General features: G+C 43.7%; 1 protein-coding gene across 3 annotated transcripts in view; it reads right to left on the bottom strand.

The window, feature by feature from the left end:
* Nucleotides 1-20511, bottom strand: part of Kdm5 (Lysine demethylase 5) — a 57057-nt gene that overhangs the window by 27905 nt on the left and 8641 nt on the right. Inside the window, exons 3-16 of one of the 3 annotated variants that reach the window (XM_028316231.1) lie at nt 16984-17122; nt 16473-16642; nt 15767-15974; nt 13876-14033; nt 12773-12934; nt 11583-11699; nt 10923-11034; nt 10004-10140; nt 8093-8199; nt 6909-7061; nt 6359-6470; nt 1876-2016; nt 1351-1404; nt 7-185 (exon numbers count right to left, since the gene is read on the bottom strand). In XM_028316231.1, the coding sequence (XP_028172032.1) occupies nt 7-185; nt 1351-1404; nt 1876-2016; nt 6359-6470; nt 6909-7061; nt 8093-8199; nt 10004-10140; nt 10923-11034; nt 11583-11699; nt 12773-12934; nt 13876-14033; nt 15767-15974; nt 16473-16642; nt 16984-17122 (1949 nt within the window). Of the gene's footprint in view, nt 1-6; nt 186-1350; nt 1405-1821; nt 2017-6358; nt 6471-6908; nt 7062-8092; nt 8200-10003; nt 10141-10922; nt 11035-11582; nt 11700-12772; nt 12935-13660; nt 13721-13875; nt 14034-15766; nt 15975-16472; nt 16643-16983; nt 17123-20511 lie in introns of all 3 variants that reach the window. The other 2 variants (XM_028316232.1, XM_028316230.1) reach the window with 2 other exon arrangements.

Below are 20511 nucleotides of genomic sequence, written 5' to 3'. Positions count from 1 at the left end.
GCCTACCTCAGTCTGTGCAGATGCGGCGCGCAGTCACACAGCTCTTGATAGTGGCGCAGGCACGCCACGTGCGGCGTGCACGAGCACGTCACGCACGACAGGAAGCACGTGGTCTTGCACAGGTGGCACTGCCGCTCGTCGTCTGGTAACAACTCGAAGGCCTCGCGCTCCGCTTCCGTTACGCCCTGGGAGAGGATTTTATGGTTAGAATAGCAGATTAGTCTAAAGCCTGGTCCGTGAGCACGTAGAATTTTGTCCAATGACTGTGCGACGGGCGCCCGCAGTGAGTGTGCGAGCGCGACAGCAACATAATTACGCGCGAGCGATAAGGATGGGTAGCTCGGAGTCATTGGACAAAATTCTACGTGCTCACGGACCAGGCTTTAAAGATTTTGAAAAGTCAAATGGCAAAAATCAGAACTAATAACTGAGTAAATACAAATGAGTAGGTCATCTTCATAGAAACGTGGATTAGCGGGGTGTTGCGCCGAATTTTGTCAGTGTGTGCGTGCGCGCCGCATACGTATTGGCGCGCTCACTTACAAACCGCGCTCGGTGCGTTTCTATGAAGATAACCTACTCATTTGTATTAACTCTGCTAATAATCCAGTATTGATAGTAGCGCCCTCCTGTCAATTGCATAATTTTATGGTTGTCCAACGTGGCAAAAATCTTAACTAATAAATGTATTGATAGTAGCGACCTCCTTTGATATCGTCAGTCAATGACGTTTAGAGCTCTTTCACATGAGCAATTTCTCGACAGGGCGAGATCACAATGTGCGCTTTGCGAATTTGCACAGCGGCTTGCTTCGCAGCGATATCGCACAAGCTGCGATTATGCAGCGTGCATTGCTATCGTTGCGTGCTTGCAATGCGCACTTAGTGCAAACTTAGCCCCGCCCAGAAATAAACTGTCAAACATGATTCTCCAAATTTGTATGGCAGAGATAAGCTCTGACGTCATGTTTTTTCCAAATCAAGTCTGCTACGCATTCACATAGGCAGCCAACGCCCCGGCGACGCATAGCGACGGAGTGTGGAGTAGTGCACAGCACTCGCTCGTCCTACACACTTGGAGCGCACTGTAGCAGACGAGGCGAAGAAAATCAGCAAGACTTGGAGCAAGGTCAAACGCGAAGCTCAAGACCGAACGCGATGGAGGACTGTTGTGGACGCCCTCTGCCCCATCTAGGGGACATAGGACCTTAATGCTCGTTTTCACCATCAATCCCTAATTTTTAAGTTTCCCCTATGGTAACAAATAACAGGAATTTTGTGGTCACTTAAAAATTAGATTGATGGTGATAACGGGCAATAGGCCCTTAAGTAAGTCAAGTCCTACACTCACCCAGTCGAGCAGTCCCTTCCGCAGCTTCCGCTCGTCGTGCAGCATGGTCCGCATGTCTCTGTAGGCAGCCAGCGCCACGGTGACGCATAGCGATGGAGCATGGAGTAGTGCACAGCACTCGCTCGTCCTACACTCACCCAGTCTAGTAGTCCCTTCCGCAGCTTCCTCTCGTCGTGCAGCATGGTGCGTATGTCCCTATAGTGTGTCGTCCTACACACTTGGAGCGCACACAGACGAGGCGAAGAAAATCGGCAAGATCGAACGCGAAGCTCAAGGCCGAACGCAATAGAGGACTGTTGTGGACGCCCTCTGCCCCATCTAGGGGACATATGCCCGTTTTCACCATCAATCCCTAATTTTTAAGTGACCCCTATGGTAACAAATAACAGGAATTTTGTGGTCACTTAAAAATTAGAGATTGATGGTGATAACGGGCAATAGGCCCTCAAGTAAGTCAAGTCCTACACTCACCCAGTCGAGCAGTCCCTTCCGCAGCTTCCGCTCGTCGTGCAGCATGGTCCGCATGTCCCTGTAGGCGGCCAGAGCCACGGTGACGCTGAGGGCGTTGGCTTCCAGCGCCATCTTGCACACTAACTCGTCGTGGGAGAACACGCAGTAGCGACGGAGCGTGGAGTAGTGCGCGATGCACTCGCGACCCATTTTTAGCTGGGGGATAATATATTTCATAAATAAAAACACATTAATAGAAGATCCGTAGGGAAAACAAAGTAACCGACACAGCCCGCGGAATAGGCTATAGTTTCCTAAAAACTTTTAGTCCGTCAATTACATTATCGAAAAATATTGGACTCACGTATATTTTTATATGTCAATCAAACAAGTAATTACGAAGTTATGATGCGTTGAAGTTCCGCGTGACGTCACAAAGTGGCATACTTTTAAGCACACCTTGACATCACGGGCCTCTTCTTTTGAACTTTGGCACGTTTTCTCTTTCAATTTTGAAAAAGTGAAAAATAAGTGTCGAATATTTTTTGATAAGTCAACCGACGGACTAATTTAAACTTCCTTTTTACCCAGGAAACATCCCTATTGTCAAACTCAAATGATAGCGGGCGGGACACATAGCCATTGGGGCAAAAAGTTTTCCAGTGGCGCGACCACGGACCGGAAAACGCAGTGTAGGTAGGCCGACGATCAAGTGAAAATCGCGGGAAGCATCTAGATGCGAGCCGCGCAGGATCGGTTGTTGCCGAAATCCATGGGAGAAGTCCAATAGTGCACACTACATTTTCTGAACCATGGTTGCCACTCGAGAAGTTTTGTGTCCTAAAATAAACAACTCTTAATGCGTCGTCTGCNGCTCGTTTTATAATTCCCCATTGTTTTTTACTTAATTCTTTTCTCTCCTAAGAGGCAAATAGGAGCATGGGCCGAAGCCAAATGCATCTTCAAAATTTTTCGAACTATCCTGGTATTTATTAATTTCAGCCAGACGTCCACTGCTGAACATAGGCCTTCCCAAATGACTTCCACAATTCCACATCGCCCGGTTGGTAGCGGCTTGCATCCAGCGCTTTCCTGCTACCTTTATTATGGTGGAAATTATGTGAAAAACTTTTCTACAAGAGGTTATAATATGTTCGACTGTATGTATTTTTTTTTCTATGTATGTTCACCGATTACTCCGTCAATTGTGGACCGATTTTCAAAATTCTTTTTTTGTTCGATAGGGTACACTCCTGAGGTGGTCCCATTGTCACCAAGTTAGGATCTGATGATGGGATCCTAAGGAAATCGAGGGCAACCCTCAAATTTTATAGGCACGTATATCGTTTTTCAAACTTTTTCTTAGGTTATTCAAGTATTTGCTCCTGGAAATCATCATCTCATATTGATGAGCCGGTAAATTTAGAACATTTCTTGAGCTTGGCACTGAGCAGGCTGCCACCGACTCCGAAAATATCAATCATGGTATACATTTGTCCTAATAAATAAATAATGTAATTATTTTCTACTTTTAGTGCAGGATTTTTGGAGTAGGTTTTAATTTTTTTGTTAAAATTAATCCTGTTGACAACAAATGAATCATACAATGATTCAAGCTATGCAGGTGTCGTTTACGTGCGTGTAACAATGGAAGGAAGGCTTACATTATCTCCAACAGCTGTGTTATTATCGATATTTAGTTAACTATATCCAGTTTGTAAGTGATAGAGAACGATTAGCTAATCTATTTTTGACATTGAATAATTGTTTGTAACTAACTGGGCTTGTTTCCAATGAGTCACACACAAACGAGTAGGCAACACTGTTAGGCCCACCATACACGGACAGCTCGAGCAGTTAGTCAGTGATCAACATACACGGACCACTCTTGTAGTCAATAGTCAACAGCTTGAAGCTGCCAGTGATAACTGCTCGAGCAGTTGGTTCAACAGTTCGTGCGGTGGGCAATTTAAAATCAGTAGTACCATGGGTTTTGAAGAGGAAGCACTGACGACAGCTCGAGCACTCAGTGTATGGCTGGCGACTGCTTGACCGCACGATGAAAATTCACCGTGCTGTCGACCGCCTGAATCAGTTGCAATTGCTCGAGCGGTTCGTGTATGTGCGTCCATAGAACTCTGCAGTTCACTGTGCAGTCGCAGCTTGAAGCTGTCGACCTTGACTGCTTCAAGCGGTCCGTGTATTGCCGGCCTGAGAAAAAAATTACTAGATCTATACAAAAAATACCAAACTACAATTGGTAATTTTGGGATAGGACACATAGGTACCTAGGTAATTTAGTTTAGCCCCCGACGGGGTTAATGGGACTATAATTTGTTTATTTATTTTATTTTATTTTATTTTATTTTATTTGTTTAACAATGTTTCAACAGCATTAAATTAATTTAAAGATTAGTTATTAGCAATTTGTATTGCACAAATTACTAATAGTCCCGTTAGCCTCTTGTGTTAAGCTAAATAAGCTTGTGTTACGAGTGGGCTCACCACAAAAGTCGGCGATGGGATTCGAACCCGCGATCCTCGAATCTCGAGTCGGCCAGTCCGACCACTTCACCTTTGGGCTATCGGGGCTATAGGTAAATACCTACTTGTACTACACAAATTCGTTCGTTCATTCGTTTCAGCCCAATGACGTCCACCGCTGGACAAAATCCTTCGCCAAAGATTTTCACGACGACCGGTTCTTCTTTTTTTTTTCGTCGGGAAATGCTTTGCGCATACCCACTGTCCGGTGGGGACAGTCAGTGGGTTATGTGGGACTCTCCCCACCAGAAGGTACCCACTAAACCCGACGGTGTCCTCCGGGGCCATTGAAACGAAGCCGCGTGTTACTTCTCCTATGTTCTTCTGATTAATTTCGTTGCGGGTCCAATGACAGTTTAACTTTTCCCCGGGACAAACTTGACCTTCATTGGTTGGGTTTTTTATGGCGGTCAAGCTGTTAGATCCTGGCTACACAGGAGTTGCAGCGGTGTGAACGAGAGGTGGGAATAGTCCCGAAAAAAAGCCGCGAGTTATTGTCCTAATATTGGACATTCGTCCGTGGCTCCTTCTCAGGCTACGGCTCGCTCTTGGGCGAGCCCCTCCGGCTTCAAGAGTGATGGTGGTTCGTGATTATTCCCACCTCTCGTTCCCACCGCTGCAACTCCTGTGTAGCCAGGATCTACAGCTTGACCGGCAATAACCCAACCAGTGAAGGTCAAGTTTGTCCCGGGGGGAGTTAAACTGTCATTGGACCAAATTATGTTAGCTTTTCAATCAGAACAAAGTGTTTAACATAACCGCCTCTGTGGTCTAATGAAGATCATCTGTCTCAGATCCAGAGGTTTCGTATTCGATTCCCAGTGGGGGCAATTTTTCTGCTCGGTTTGGTTGGGGTTCTTGTTCTAAGTCCGCCTGGTTAGCTACCACCACCTTACCTAAGTATGTCGCAATAACAACAATAGTTTAGTGTGTTCCGAGTAGGAGATTAAGATAACCGGTTCTTCTGTGTTTGAGGATTCCGGGTGAAGCTCGCTTCCACCTCCGGCCTGATCATCACATTCCATCAGGTGAGATGCAAGCCAAGAGTTTTTCCGTAATAGATTTAAAAAGGTTTATACTTCTAGTGTTAGATTTAGCCGCCTTGCCGCGCAAAAGTCAATTACTTTTCGAAAAACAATAAATTACCATTTTATAACTAAGTTAATCAAGTTGCCTAAAAGTTACAGTTTTTCTATGCAACGCATAACATAATGTAGACAAATGATGTCTGTCTGTAAACGTAGGTAAAGGTATGTACCACTCAGCATGGTGTCGTAGCATCTCAGTAGATAGATAATGCCAAGACGCTGGTCTTCCGTGGACACCCAGAATTGCCATACAAAATCTATGGGAGAACCACGTTTTTATAGGTCATACAAATTAATGTTTATTAGCTTTGACAAATATCTATTTATTGAAAGGAAAACTACCAAACATAGAATAAACTGTTTTCAGGGTATTGTTTTCAGGAAGCCGATGGATGCAGGCCGCTACCAACCGGCCAATCTGAAAATAATTGCAGGAGGCCTATGTTCAGCAGTGGACGTCCTGTGGCTGAAATGATGATGCCGATGATGATGTTACCCAACTGTGCAAAGAAGGGTAATGTTCGGAGTCGTCGTTCGCCGTTCGCGCCGAATGCTCNCAGTCGTCGTTCGCCGTTCGCACCGAATGCTCGCGTGCGATCGTGTTCGTGTCCTGTTCGCTTGTCAATAATGTCTAAGCTCGTGAAGTGTTCAACATGCAATATCGTGATCAACGAGGTTCTTGCATTTATTTGTAACAAGATAGATGTAATGGACGAGGAAAGCATCAGTCGTATATGTGTGAGTGCTTTCTCGGAAAGTGATATCGTAACTGCTAAAAACTTGCTGNACAATAAATTTTTTCAATTTCAAAATTTCAATTAATCATTATTTCAGCCACAGGACGCCCACTGCTGAACATAAGCCTCCTCCAATGATTTCCATATCTCCCAGTTGGTAGCAGCCTGCATCCAGCGCTTTACACTTACCCAGTCAGCCGGCGTGAAGTTGACGGCCTCCGCGAAGTTATATCCTTGATTGAAGCCCGCGTGATACGCGCGCGGGAACGTGATCACGAATTCGCCCGCGTGTTGGTCCGTTCTGAAAAAAAGAAAAGTTTAAGTAATAACCAGTTACGAGGTAGGATAGCCTGTTCTGATTAAGGATTCCGGGTATTTAAAGCTCTCTTCTACAACCTGGACATAAGTTCCCCTGGCTAACCTGGAAGTTTTAAAATAGAATTCTGTTCAGGTGGGTATTCTCAGATGGTTCAAATTGGGAGTGCAAATGCATGAAGCACATGATGTCGTGCCCGGCGCCCAAACAACTGCACGCAGGAAGATTTAATGAATGCTACTGACAACGCCACTCTTGTAGCAGAGTTTTGGGTTGACACTGTGTAGGTTTGTTGTCGACACGACAAGAAGACCTTCGGCCTGAACACTTTATATCAGATAGACGCAGGTCAAGAGCTTCTTCATGCCGGGCTGCAGCTGGGACAGCTCGGGGCCTGACGTCATGGCTGCTGTGACGTCATACCTGAACACGGGCACGCCCGCCTTCATGAGCACGTTGGGGTTCATGATGGTGACGAGCTGGTGCAGCAGGTCCGGCTGCAGCTGGAACAGCTCGGGCGCCTCCGACTTCATAGCGGCCTCGAACTGCTCCGCCTTCGAGCTTGGAACTCCGTACCTGGGAAAAAAATAGAAAATGTAGGAGCAGTGACGGCGTAGCATGGATTAGCACCCGGGGCGATCCGGGTGTGTGATCCGATCGGCACTGCGCCGAAGCTGACTTCCGTAAAATGATGTGACGTGAGGTGCCAAACTGCGGAAAATGGCGGAGGAAATACATGATTTAGCATGAATTATCCCAACTAATATTATAAATGCGAAAGTAACTCTGTCTGTCTGTCTGTCTGTCTGTTACGCTTTCCCGCTTAAACCTCGCAACCGATTTTGATGAAATTTGGCATAGAGATAGTTTGAGTCCCGGGAAAGAACATAGGATAGTTTTTATCCCGGTTTTTGAAACAGGGACGCGCGCGATAAAGTTTTTCTGTGACAGACAAAATTCCACGCGGGCGAAGCCGCGGGCGGAAAGCTAGTCATGAATAATATTAACTACTTATTTACCTCTCAGTGTCTTGAGGCAACTTAAAAAAGTACATTCTGTGTTTTTATTATTATTTAGGCAGTTAAATACTGCACAGTATTTAGTACACAATTTTCTTTATTTTCTTCCATCATACACAAGTATACGCGTGCGTGAGTCAATGTTCGCTCGTATGTGAGTTAATGTGAGTCTTTGTCGAATAGTATCCTGTAGGTGGGCCATCGTGCGTGTTTTGTTTTCGATGTAAACTCGCGGAGATGAACAGGCCTGCTAGTACTGACTCATGAGCTTTGACACTAATCCCTCCTCCCCCTTTGACATTGCATGTCAGAAGCCAGACTCCCCCTGTAAAAGAACCCTCCTATGTTCCCAACATCTGATCGGACTCTGTAGCGTTCCTTGGAGGCAGTGGATTGCCGGTGAAACGATCCACTATCCTCTTCGATCGATAACAAACACACTGCATTTAGGAACGCGGGTTCGAAAACCGGTGTCGCTCGACTATTGTGGTGAGCCCACTCTTGACACGAGCATATTCAGCTAGTATCTTTAAAACATTATTGCATAAAAATAACTCAAGAGAAAATAAACTAATGCTAAGTACTTACCAGGTCTTCGGTTCTCCCCAGTGCAAGTAGTTGATGGAGTAGCTCCAGTGGTCCTCGTTGTGCCAGCAGAACGTCGCGAAGCACATGCCCACGTATAACCAGGGGACCTACGAACACAACAGTTTGTAGAAGCGATATAGAGAGAGAAAGAGAGTAAACGTGAACTGCCATTTGGGGCCAGTTTTACTGATTTCAGTCATAGGACGTCCACTGCTGAATTTTTTATATTTAAGATAGTTATCACGCTATAATAAATAAATAAATAAATAAATAAATATCCTTAGACATTTTTACACTGCGTCGCTAGCCCCAAACTAAGCAAGGCTTGTACTATGGGTACTAGACAACGGATATAAACAGGTACTTAAATACTTTTTTTTTTTTTGTAAATACATACATATTATACATAGAAAACACCCAGACCCGTCACAGAAATTAAAATTCATCATTTCAATTTCTGCCCGGCCGGGAATCGAACCCGGGACCTCTCGGCATAGTAGTCCGTTATGAACCACTACACCAAACGGCCGACAATAATACACAAATAATCAAGAAAAGGTGGTTGTTGGTAGCTTTTATTTCCAGGCATTTCAATAAGACACCTGTGAAACCAGCAGTTGTACGATTGCTGACAAAACTAGCAAGTAATAAAATAGACCCAGGCAATATTATATTAAACATACAAATAGACAATTTCATTTACCTACGAAACAAAAAATATAGAGCAAGAAAACTCCAATCCGGTCTTGCCAGCATTATGGAGTGTAGACCTGTGGTAAATAAGAGGAGCCTGCTCCTCCAATCAAGTCCTCCAAGTGCACTGATAGTGCCTTGCTGATAGTATTAAGATAATGGATGATAGTTGGTATGGTGAAGGTCGCTGAAAGAACCTGGATGCAGGTAGCGCAGAACCGGTCGGTATTTAAATCCTTGAGGGAGACCTATATTCAGCAGTATATGTCCTATGGCTGAAATAATGATGATGCTGATGATGATAATATCAATTATAGCCTGACCAGGAACATAAAAACCCTGGCATAGAGGCGCGTCAATTGCATTTGATAGTGCAACACTGAGTACAGTCGTACCTGTGTTAAATTAATAGGCTAACTTTATGTATCAGGATTCAGGATTACGGGCTAATTTGATATTTTCATAAATTAACGAAGAAATATTATTATAGGTAACCTGGTTTAAATAAATTAAATGAAACCATCAATCGAGCTAGTAGGATTTATTTTATTATTCATCAATAATCAAATTCAGAACTTGAATATTCAACTGCAATGTCTGCTCATGAACGCTTCAAACTCGGTACTTCTTTCCCAATTCCATAAAATTCAACACTTAGAAAGTGACAAAAAACTTTAAAATAGGTAGTTGAAACAAACCACAGCTAATTTTCATAGTGGACTGTACTATACGGTAAACATGTCAGTCAATTTGACAACCTTTGTTGGAAACATTATTCAATGAAAATATTGTCCGAACCCTTGGTATTTCTCTTCGACAAATACTTTAACACATTGTGAACCACTTTTCTTTCACGACTATAAAAAGATTTTAGCAATTTCATTCACAAAATCCATTGCGCACATTTAAAATAAAGTTTGTTTACACTTTGACAGCAATAGATTGACATGCAAGGTGACATGTCAATGAAGTTTTCAGTTACTGTTGCCATTAAAATAAATTAGTACCATTAGTTTTCCGCAACATGGCGAGGGTTTTTATGTTCCTGGTCAGGCTATACATATAGTTGTTGCAATTCACGAAGGCGAGTATTTACATGTGTGGTGGCTCGCTACTGTTTGTTTTTCAAGTTTTAAGAGACAGTACACTATCGATATGTACACGTACACAAACAAGTAAAGCTCAATTGCCTTAGTGAGTTGCAAGACCTATACATACCTTCATCCCAGAGATGTCGGCGTTGATGTGGCCGAGTACCGAGCCCTCGAGCACGGGCAGGTTGTTGAGGTTCCAGCTGCACTCCGCGTACTGTTGCTCGCCCGGGTACAGGTGAGCGCTCGACTTGGTCGGGAAGCCTGTTCGAGAGCACCAAGTTAAATACATAACACTTATATGAGTGAGAATAGGTGGCTAGACATTATAAAGCAAGAAAGACCTTGCCACAAGCACTGGCGGATTACAGGCGGTTTCAAAGTCCGCTTTGAAACCGCCTATAATCCGCGCAGCGAACACGCCGCGTCTCAGCGGCGAAGACGTCGCGATTACGAGGCGGACACGTCGCGAATACGCAACGTTTTCGCATCGTGTTGCCGCTCCGCTTTGAAACCGCTTGCAATCCACCAGTGTGGCAGCTCACTAATGCTGGATTTCTATATTCAATCCTAATCCAAATTATACGGATTTGGATTGTCAACTGTCAAATTTTAATATGTTTTTGGCCAAAATAACTGCGGTTTTTGATGTTTTTACATTTTTATATTGTTTATAAGACTATTTAAACAATATTAAAGTGTAAATGCATCGAACATTTTGGAAATATAATCTAAAACTGAATTCAAGTTGACAGTTGTAATCCGGATTTGGACAAGGATTGAATATGGGAATCGGGCGTAAGTCGTTTAATGCATTCTATGATAATGCTAGCAAATCAGATCAATGGCCAATTTTACTGAATGAACTACATCTAGTAACTTAAAATTCCTAGTACTTTTGAAGATCTTGTCGTCTTCCGGAATCCGGTATTAATCTCATTGTAAAATCATGGCAAGAATGAAGATAGAGAACTCCAGATAATACAGTATTATTGAAAATTGTAAGAGCCTGGAAGAGACCTAGAAACCATTAAAATGTGACTTACCAGATCCATGGTCCATGGAGTGCAGATCGGCGCCGTACTCGACAGTGACGTCCTCGTCGATGGACGACACCACGCGCCAAAACTCTTTCTCCACCGTCGACGTGGGCACCATCTAAGACAAGTTTGCATTTATTCATCTATTTACTTTTATTTATTTAGGACAAACTGCGTTTACTGCCGAGCTACGATGCAGACCGTGATAAAATCTTATCGATGACTTTAAACGATAAAAAATGCCGCGACAAAAGTTTATCGCGGCGCGCATCCTACGCCTACTGGTTGAGTTTAAGTTATGGTGCGTCCACATTGGGCGCACGGGCTCGCGCGGCACGCTGGTCATCCTGCTTACCCTGCTCTTGAGTGAGCAGGATGTCAACACTAGCGGTGTAACTGTAGACCCAGGACTTCCAGCAATAGGAACGAGTAGTGGAAATAGTAACATTAGTCGTCTATCAGTAGATCCAGAATTCGCAGCAATGGGAAAGTATTTGAGCTAGCGTAGTGGTAGATCATCAAGTATGCATATCATCAGTGACTACGGTTGTAGCAACAAAGTCGAAACGACAAGCTGTAAGTCCTCATGTACTAAACAACTTTTGAGACTCGAGATTGCAATAGTGGGGAAAGAGTGTAGTCAATAGAGGTGGCATTTCAACTCACGTGTACGGGCATGTTGAAGTAATCAGATTTGAACTGGTCAGCCATTTCTCCGAACTGCTGCAGCGTGTATTCCCGCGACGCTTGTTCGAAGCCGAACGCCTCCGCCGGCTTCGATACCTGCCAAGGATAACATGGTTATACAGGGTGTTCAAATTGATCTATATCTTCCTAAGTCCACCATCTTACCTAAGTCTGTCGCCATAACAACAATGTTAACAGCATTGTTGTGTTCCGTCAATTAGAAGTAAGATAGCCAGTTCTCCGTAGTTGAGGATTCCGGGTGAAGCTCGCTTCCATCTTCGGCCTGATCATCACTTACCATCAGGTGAGATACAGGCCAAGAGTGGCCAAGAGCTTCCTCGTTGTGGATAAAAAAATCAATTTCGTATTCCTTTATCTGGTGACCGAGGCGTTGGCCTCAGCTATAGATACGGGGGTGTTTGGTGGCATCTAATGAGGCCGCGACGGCGCAGCACATAATATCTTGTGTGCCGCTCGATTGAGGTTGAAGGCGTAACGGCGCCTTCCTTAGTTGGAGCTGCGTACTAACTGAATGCCGGGCAGGGAACACGGACAAATGCTTGAAGCAAACGCGTAGTGCGCGCGTTCCCAGCTCATTGGCGTCAGGTTTATAGTGGGTAGGCCCTGCCTTTTTGGAAGGGGGAGCCCCACATAACCCACTAGCTGTCCCCGCGGCCGGTGAGTATACAAATGTAATTATGTCAACCCAAACAGATAGATTGTTACACAACACTTTCTTACGTTTCTTGCGCTGCTTCTTCTCAGCACTGGCCCATTTATTGTCCCGAAGCAGTGGTAGGGTTAATACTGGGACGTGTAAGAGTGCTTTTTAAAAGCCTATTTATAAAAATAAATGAGTTTTAAATAAATAAATAAGATTGAATGAGTTTTTTTAGCAGACGAGGCGAAGAAAATCGGCTAGACCTGGAGCGAGATCAAGCGCGAAGCTCAAGACCGAACGCGATGGAGGACTGTTGTGGACGCCCTCTGTCCCATCTAGGGGACATAGGACCTTAAGTCAAGTAAGTCAATGAGTTTTTTACTCACCTCCTCGGCCAGGCACACGGGGCACCGCCAGTCGCCCTTGGGCACGTCGGCCAGCGGCGGCACGAGGCAGAAGGTGTGGTGGAGGCGTGGCAGGACATGGCTCGCGAGCTGGCAACACTCACCTCCTCGGCCAGGCACACGGGGCACCGCCAGTCGCCCTTGGGCACGTCGGCCAGCGGCGGCACGAGGCAGAAGGTGTGGTAGGAGTCGTCGCAGCCGTCGCACAGCAGCATTTGCTCCTCGATGTCGCCGCGCCCGCAAACGTGGCACATGTATTTGGCGAGCTGGTGGAGAGAAGTGAAGAGTGACGTTATTTATCGAACAGATAGCAACACTTCAAGCATCATAAGTCAGTTTTAATAGGTGTTATTAAGCAACAGAAAATAATAAACTAATATGCCGTCGACTGCACTAAACAGGCGGCCTTGAGCAAAGCAATAATCTCTAAAGATGTGTCCAAACGCGCGGCATTCGCAGGAAACTTTGCCGCGCGGCTTTTGGCTATCTCGCGGCTTACGCGTACGGCTATTGTCCAATCATAGCACAGCGTGGCACGCTCTCGCTCGAACCTCGAAACGGCCAGTCCCACGCGGACACTGTTAGGTGATTGTTTCCAGAAAGGAGTTATGGGGATTTCCTGGGTCGTCTGGATGATGGATGTCCTCAAGTGTTTGGCTACAAGGTATTGTGGTGGTGACTTTGTGAGTACTTACCGGGTCATCTGGGTGGGGCAGGTCGGGCGCGTTGGACGCGGGCGTGACAGACACCGTCATGTTGGACATGCGGTGCTCGCGTGCTCAAGTTTCCACTAGTATAGCCTAATATAGCGACTGACTGTCACTTACCGGGCACCCGCACTCAGATATCCACAAGTATAGCCTGAGGTGTCGCGCACAATGGCCCAATCAAGAGGCTAAGTGCGGTTTTCGATTGCCCTGCAAAAAACCTGAGGTGCCGGCGATTGTGCACCGAAGTATTACCTGCAAGATGTTGTGGTTATTTACACTTACCGGGTCGTCTGGGTGGGGCAGATGTGGCGCATTAGGCGCGGGCGTAACAGACACCGTCATGTTGGACATGCGGTGCTCACACGTCGCAGATATCTACTAGATACTCTGATGAGCTGACGAGTGTCCAATGTCTTACCGGGTCGTCTGGATTCTGATGTAGCGACTGTCCACAAGTGTAACCTGCAAGGGGGTAAGCCTGTAGGGGGTACACTTACCGGGTCGTCAGGATGAGGCAGATGTGGCGCATTAGGCGCGGGCGTAACAGACACCGTCATGTTGGACATGCGGTGTTCGCGCAGACGCGTGGAGCGGGTCACACGCGCGCGCCCGCCGCAAGACCCCGCCGCTGACATCCATTTGTTCTCGCGGGGACCTGCGGGATACATCGGGGTTAAAACGAGCCTTATACCTCAGCGGATGGCCGCCATCACAAAGGCTACTGAGACATATTCGGTGTTTTACTACCTCAGAGCATGACACATGCTGAGCGGAGGCCATTTTTGATCCTAACTACCATTTACATAATATAATCAAACTGTGTGTTATTTCTATAAGTTGGAACCAAAATAAATGTTTTTCTTTCTTTCTTTCACCGTGGTCCAGTACACTCGCGACGCCTCTAACCGTCAGAAATGGAAGCACATCGCCAGGAGAGCTACCCTCGGAGATGAACAGTCCACCGTGTACCTCGTCAGCGTAACCACGACCACTCTGACAAGAGTGCCCGACTAAGAAGAATACCTCAGCGAAGCTCGCGAAGTTAGCCGAAGAAGATAGTAGGGGAGAGTTCGGTATATTGTACCGCCGGGTAAATTGTACCACCCTTATATTTCGTAAAGTATTTATTGAATGTCTGTAATTGCAACACTCAGCGATACACAACTAAAATCAATTAATATCGGCCATGTGGTTTTTGCCGTGACAACAAACACGTGTGTTTTATTTTGAAAAGTATTTTTTCATTGTTTTCAAGTAACTTTTGACAATACATGTTTAGTTTGTAATTTTGTTAAATTTAATCACAGGGTGTTTCTAATATATTATTTAGAAGCGTAAATTAGTGTGGATTACAATTATTTGAAACATTTTTCGGTATTTATAAGCTATATTTTTTACCGATTTTTTAAAAGCACTATCACCTAGTCGGCTAAATTGTACCACATCAAGTTGTATGGAACTTTACCAAAGGATTTTGAAATTTTTTTTAGTAAATCATATTTTGAAGTTATAATAGCGTAGTTATGTTTGACTAACAATAAATGAAAGCAAAAGACTGGCAAAGTAGATTAGGTACAAGTGTGCGTTACGATAATTGGAATTACAAAACTTGTACTCAAAATCGTGATAACGTGTAAAACAATATCGATTGTCTATGTTATTAACTACTGTTCCTCTTCGTTTCCTAATTTGTTAAGAACGTATCGTATAATATTTTGCCATAGTTTTTTTATAGGCTTGAAATTTATTGAAATCCAATTTAGTAACCCTGTGGTACAAATTATCGAACCGGTTGGCTAAATTGGACCGAAGCTCTGAACTCGTACTTTGTTGATTTGTGCTAAATATACAACAATCATGTTAATTAATACTTATGAAATAGTAAGTTGAATAATGTATCTTTTATTATATACCATGGACATTAGCAAAAACAAAAGAAAACTAAGTGTAAAATGGGATTGAAAAAAACTGGTCCAAATTAGCGGACTCTCCCTTATCACTTTGCTTCGAGCAACCGTTGTTGTCGGTATTGCGCCCGAGTCAAAGGGTCCGAAGTGTTTTGAAGTTTAAACACGTAGTGGTTGACTACACTATTCGGCTAATTTCGGTGCTTCTTCGAAGCGCCCAAGTAGTGCAGCTGAGGTATAAAAGAGACATTTTGGAGCCGTGTGTCACTCAGGCGCATTGTCAGGTAACGATAAACACACTGCTAGGTTTATTTTGACGTATTGGCAGAAAGATATTCAGGAAAGCTTCATTCTCCAGATAAAAAAGTGTTTGTATTTGTATTTAGCTTTCACAAATAAAGCGAGAAAAAGTAACGAGAATTCCAAACACAACTTCAAAAATTACACAAATGAACGTCAAAGAAGTATCAAGAACACTCACTCCTCCTAGTATCCTGCGCGGGCGGCTCCTGCTTGACGGGCGTGCGGGGGGCAGGCGGCGCAGGCGGCGTGGCGCCTTCAGGCTGGGCGGGCTCGTAGCGGCGCGCCGGCGGCGGCGTGGCGGCGGCCGGCGGGCCCTTGCTGGCGGAGCGGCTGCGGCCCGTGCTGTTGGCCTTCTCGGGCGTCTGCTCCGTTTTTACTTCAATTTTCTGGAAGATGGTTCAGTGTTGGAGGTGATCGATAGATGGAGCTGTTTGGTTTTTGAATCGCGGTAGCATTGTTTTTGGACAAAACTTTGTGGCAAAACAATAATACATGTCTCAAATATAGCCACTTAAAGTGGCCAAACAGTAGACAAGACGTCCTTATTCCAAATGTAAAAAATCATGTTGCAAACTTTTTGGCTACTTTGGGTGTCGCGAAGTATTTGACGCTGTACCCTAAATCAATTTCAGGGCAAGATAATTGACTAGTGCTGAAAAGAAAGAAGAAGCCGATGCCTTGCCCTGGCCTGGTGACTGAATCAGTACTAGAGTGGAAGCGAGAGGCACTTACAGTCTCCTTATTGTCGCCAGATACGCCGCTGCTCTTGAATACGTCGTAAGGATAGAGGATGCGTTCGTACGTAGTGGCTCTTGAGGATGCAGCCGATGCCTTGCCCTGGCCTGGTGACTGTCAGTACTAGAGTGGAAGCGAGAGGCACTTACAGTCTCCTTATTGTCGCCAGATACGCCGCTGCTCTTGAACACGTCGTAAGGATAGAGGATGCGTTCGTAGTGGCTCTTGAGGATGGAGCCGATTCCTTTGCCCTGGGGGTGGCCCATGCGACGCGCGATCTTCGACCATTTGCGCTCCGCGGAGCAGACTTCGAAGCCGCCTGTGAAGACATGATAGTGATAAAGATAAAGAAAACATAACCATCCTTCTGCACAGTTGGGTAAAAAGGGCCTTTCATATGCTATGCATCAATTGGAGCAGCGAATAATCTTGCATTTTGTTGTACTTTTCGCAGTAAGAATGAGCTGTGGCAACAAAGGAGCCAGCTGAAAATAAGTTTCAAGACATGTCTCTGCTCTGGGTGCCTCGATTCTCTCAGTGTATGCCGAGTGCGATTTTGTCAGAGGGCACATAAGCATTTTTTGCATGTTTTTTGCTATTTCTTTTTGTATGTGTCATGGTTTTTTGTCAAATGAAACTATTATTTTCAATGTAACTTACCAGCTTCACGAACGATCTTGTGCAATGCATAAAGGTCGAGGGGCTTCCTCTCGACAGTGGGGATCTTCAGCACGGAGCCCTGCAGCTCCCAGAACTTGATGATTTGGTCCAGGAAGTTTAACTTGACCCGGGTGATGGCCTGGGAAAAATAATGTTGGTTAACGTAAAGGAGCGTCATCATAATCATCGTTAGACTCACCACACACTACAGTCTAGTTAACTGTTGGGCCAGATTCTAATTTGTATGAAGAATCGACATACATGTCCATACCGATTAAAAGCTCGACCCAACTGTGTCTAAGCTTAAACTTCAGGAATTTTCGACAAAGACTCTCCCTGGGGAGTTCATCTATGGAAGGCCACAGCAAGCCAATTGCATGCAGTGACTTCGCGTAGTCTTAAAATGGTTTTCGGCCCACCGAGTGAAAGGCCTGCTACCGGTCGGCAATCGAATAGTTCTCTACGAGAACCTTTCAGATGACACTATTGCGCGATTTGACCTAACTATTACCACTTTATTGTTCCAATACGACAATTTTCCCCAGTTATTGGGTTTTGCATTTAAAGTGCTAAAACTTTCTAGAATATTATTATGTACTAAAAATTTAGTGAAGCCAGAGGCGGTCGATTTAATCTATGCAGTTTAAATCTAGTTTCAGCATCGTTTTACAACCCTGAACCTAGTGGTAAAACAATGGAGGTTCACTAAACTACTCTTAAAACTCTATCCAAACTCCAAACTAGATTGAAAGCTGTAAAATTTCAGATTTGTTTTAGTTTTAAAACGCGAAGTTTGATCGCGTTTTAGTGTAGATTTAAGAGGCTCAGATAAAACTGATAAGGTTTACGAAGACGAGCGTTCAGGAGAGTCACATAAATGACTAAGGACAATGACCTGATGCAATATGGCTACATCATTTAGTGCCTTTTTCCTGTGATGTGTGCATATAGCCTGAGTAATAGGAAAAACTTGAAATGAAAATAATGAAATGCCCGATGCGGACCAGATCCGCACGCGTGGCGAAACCGCATGGATAAAGGAAAAAGATACTTTTTTTATCCTCAACGAGGAAGCTCTTGGCCTGTATCTCACATGATGGTAAGTGAAGATCAGGCCGAAGGTGGAAGCGAGCTTCACCCGGAATCCTCAACCACGGAGGAACTGACTATCTTACCTCTAACTGCCGGAACACAACAATGCTGTTATCATTGTTGTTATGGCGACAGACTTAGATAAGATGGAGGTAGCTAGCCAGGCGGACTTAGACAAGCCCTACCACCAACCAAACCGAACAGTAAAATCTGCCCCCACTGGGAAGCGAACCCGAGACCTCTGAGTCTGAAGCAGGTGGTCTTACCACTAGACCAGAGAGGCGGTTAACAAAATGACGAGTCTATTCTTTTTCTTAGTCACTAATCTTGGGTACTTTACCTGACTTACTACATGTGGGTGTAACAAACATAAAGCGAATATCGTAATAGATTCACGACCACGAGATTCAATAACAATTTTTCCTTCCAGTATTCTAGTTACATATTACATATTTTTCTATTCATCTTGCAATTTAATAGTTTATAGATAGCTCATACCAGGTTAATTACAATTTAATAGACATCAAAATGGTATCACAAAAACATGGTTTTGAAACACAATTCAAATAACTAGACCTAATAAAACTTCATCAAATTCTAAAGTCCCAATAAAACATTTTGAAGTTGTTGGAATAATGTGCAAATGAAAAAGGAGTTGTCCCAATTTCGGCCCAGAGGTTGTACGCCATATCAAAAATCAAGAAAAATCTACTGATTAAGGGAAAAATATAAATAACTATAATCTAGCATATAATTTAGCCGCTCAAAATCAAAAACTATTCATGAATTATCATTCTCAAATGCATACACAAGATGGCGTATGGCGTCAGATAAAAAAAAAAGATGAACCATAGACTAACTAAACGTCAGTCGCTGTCAGATTTCATCTGTCACTCTCCACCAAGATACGACTTAATGTCAAAAGTGACAGATGTCAACAAANTGACAACAATAGACTGACATGCAAGGTGACATGTCAATGAAGTTTTCAGTTACTGTTGCCATTAAAAGAAATTAGTACCATTAGTTTTCCGCAACATGGCGAGGGTTTTTATGTTCCTGGTCAGGCTATACCTACGTAAGCATTAAGAACTTATTATTAAGTGTCGGGTAGTCAAATTTTTCTATAGAATTTGACAGCGGCGGCGGCGCCGCGCTTTGCGGAGCTGCGATGAGTGATGAGCGGACAGGAGAAGTGGAATNATTAACATTTAAATAGTTGAGTGTGCCATTGAGAATTAATTTATTTTTCTATTGTAAAAAAAATGAACAAAAGATTTGGAATATAATAATTATTAGGTAATAATATGACAGAAACACACACAACTGTATTTGTTTATATGTCCTACTTAGTGAGAAAAACGTACATCAAAATAAAAACAAATAGGTCAGAAATTGAAAAAAAAAACAAATGCAAATCGTTTCATTTCAAGGTTTATGACATCAATTCACGTATGAGAAACCGGGGCGAGTCGCTAGTCGCTATCATAAAACATTTCTAATTACTTTAATGAAGGTGATCTTCATTAAAGATTTACTCAACAGATATGCTGGTCATATATTTGAACTTTATTGTATGTATGTTATGTATGTTACGATACGATACCATATTATTAATAATGCAGAATGCAGCGAACTTATTTATAGATCAATCGATATCTGACTTCCAGTTAGGTTTGTACTTACATCAAAAGCTTCACAAAATGCGTTTTATTTTACCTTTTTTGTAAAAAGAAACTCGCAAATATAACACTTTTTAAAAGTGTGAATTCTATAACGTCTACAAGTCAAGGTGGTTCGCGTATCGGCTACATCGCCAGCTGTGGTTCGAATCCCACAGGGGATAAATTATAATGCTATGGGCCCTAGCATTTATATTCATAGTCAAGGACGTTTATGACATATTCATGTTTTTATTATTTAAATTAGCTAATCCATTATTATAGTAATATTCTGCTTATTTTGGATCTAAATTTCGCAAAATAAAATGTATTACATGCATAGATCATATCCATATTGACCAGTTGGTAGCGGCCCGTATCCAGCGCCTTCCTGCTACCTTTATGAGATCGTCGATCAACCTTGTCCTTGGCCACTCAATATGGAAATCATTGGGGGAGGCTAATGTTCAGCAGTGGACGTCCTGTGACTGAAATGATGATGATGAAGAGCATTACAACAAAGTAGGTTCCTGCGGTGTCGTAGAGTTTATAAAACTCATAGAGCTCATTTATTTATGCAAGTATGCTTTTAAAAAGCACTTTTACACGTCCCTAATCTTAACCCTACCACTGCTTCTGGACAATAAATGGGACAAGTAATGTAACAGAGCCGCCACGGTATGAACTTCTGAAGTCTCTTATATCTGACCTAAAAAAAATACACCCCTCGCGCACCGCTCCACCATCTCAAGAACTGACTCAGTTTCGCACTATA

Source organism: Ostrinia furnacalis, unplaced genomic scaffold, assembly GCF_004193835.3.
Source record: "Ostrinia furnacalis isolate ACB-3 unplaced genomic scaffold, ASM419383v2 OfSCF5472, whole genome shotgun sequence".
Classification (NCBI taxonomy): Eukaryota; Metazoa; Arthropoda; class Insecta; order Lepidoptera; family Crambidae; genus Ostrinia; species Ostrinia furnacalis.
This window is presented reverse-complemented; position numbering and strand designations above follow the sequence as displayed.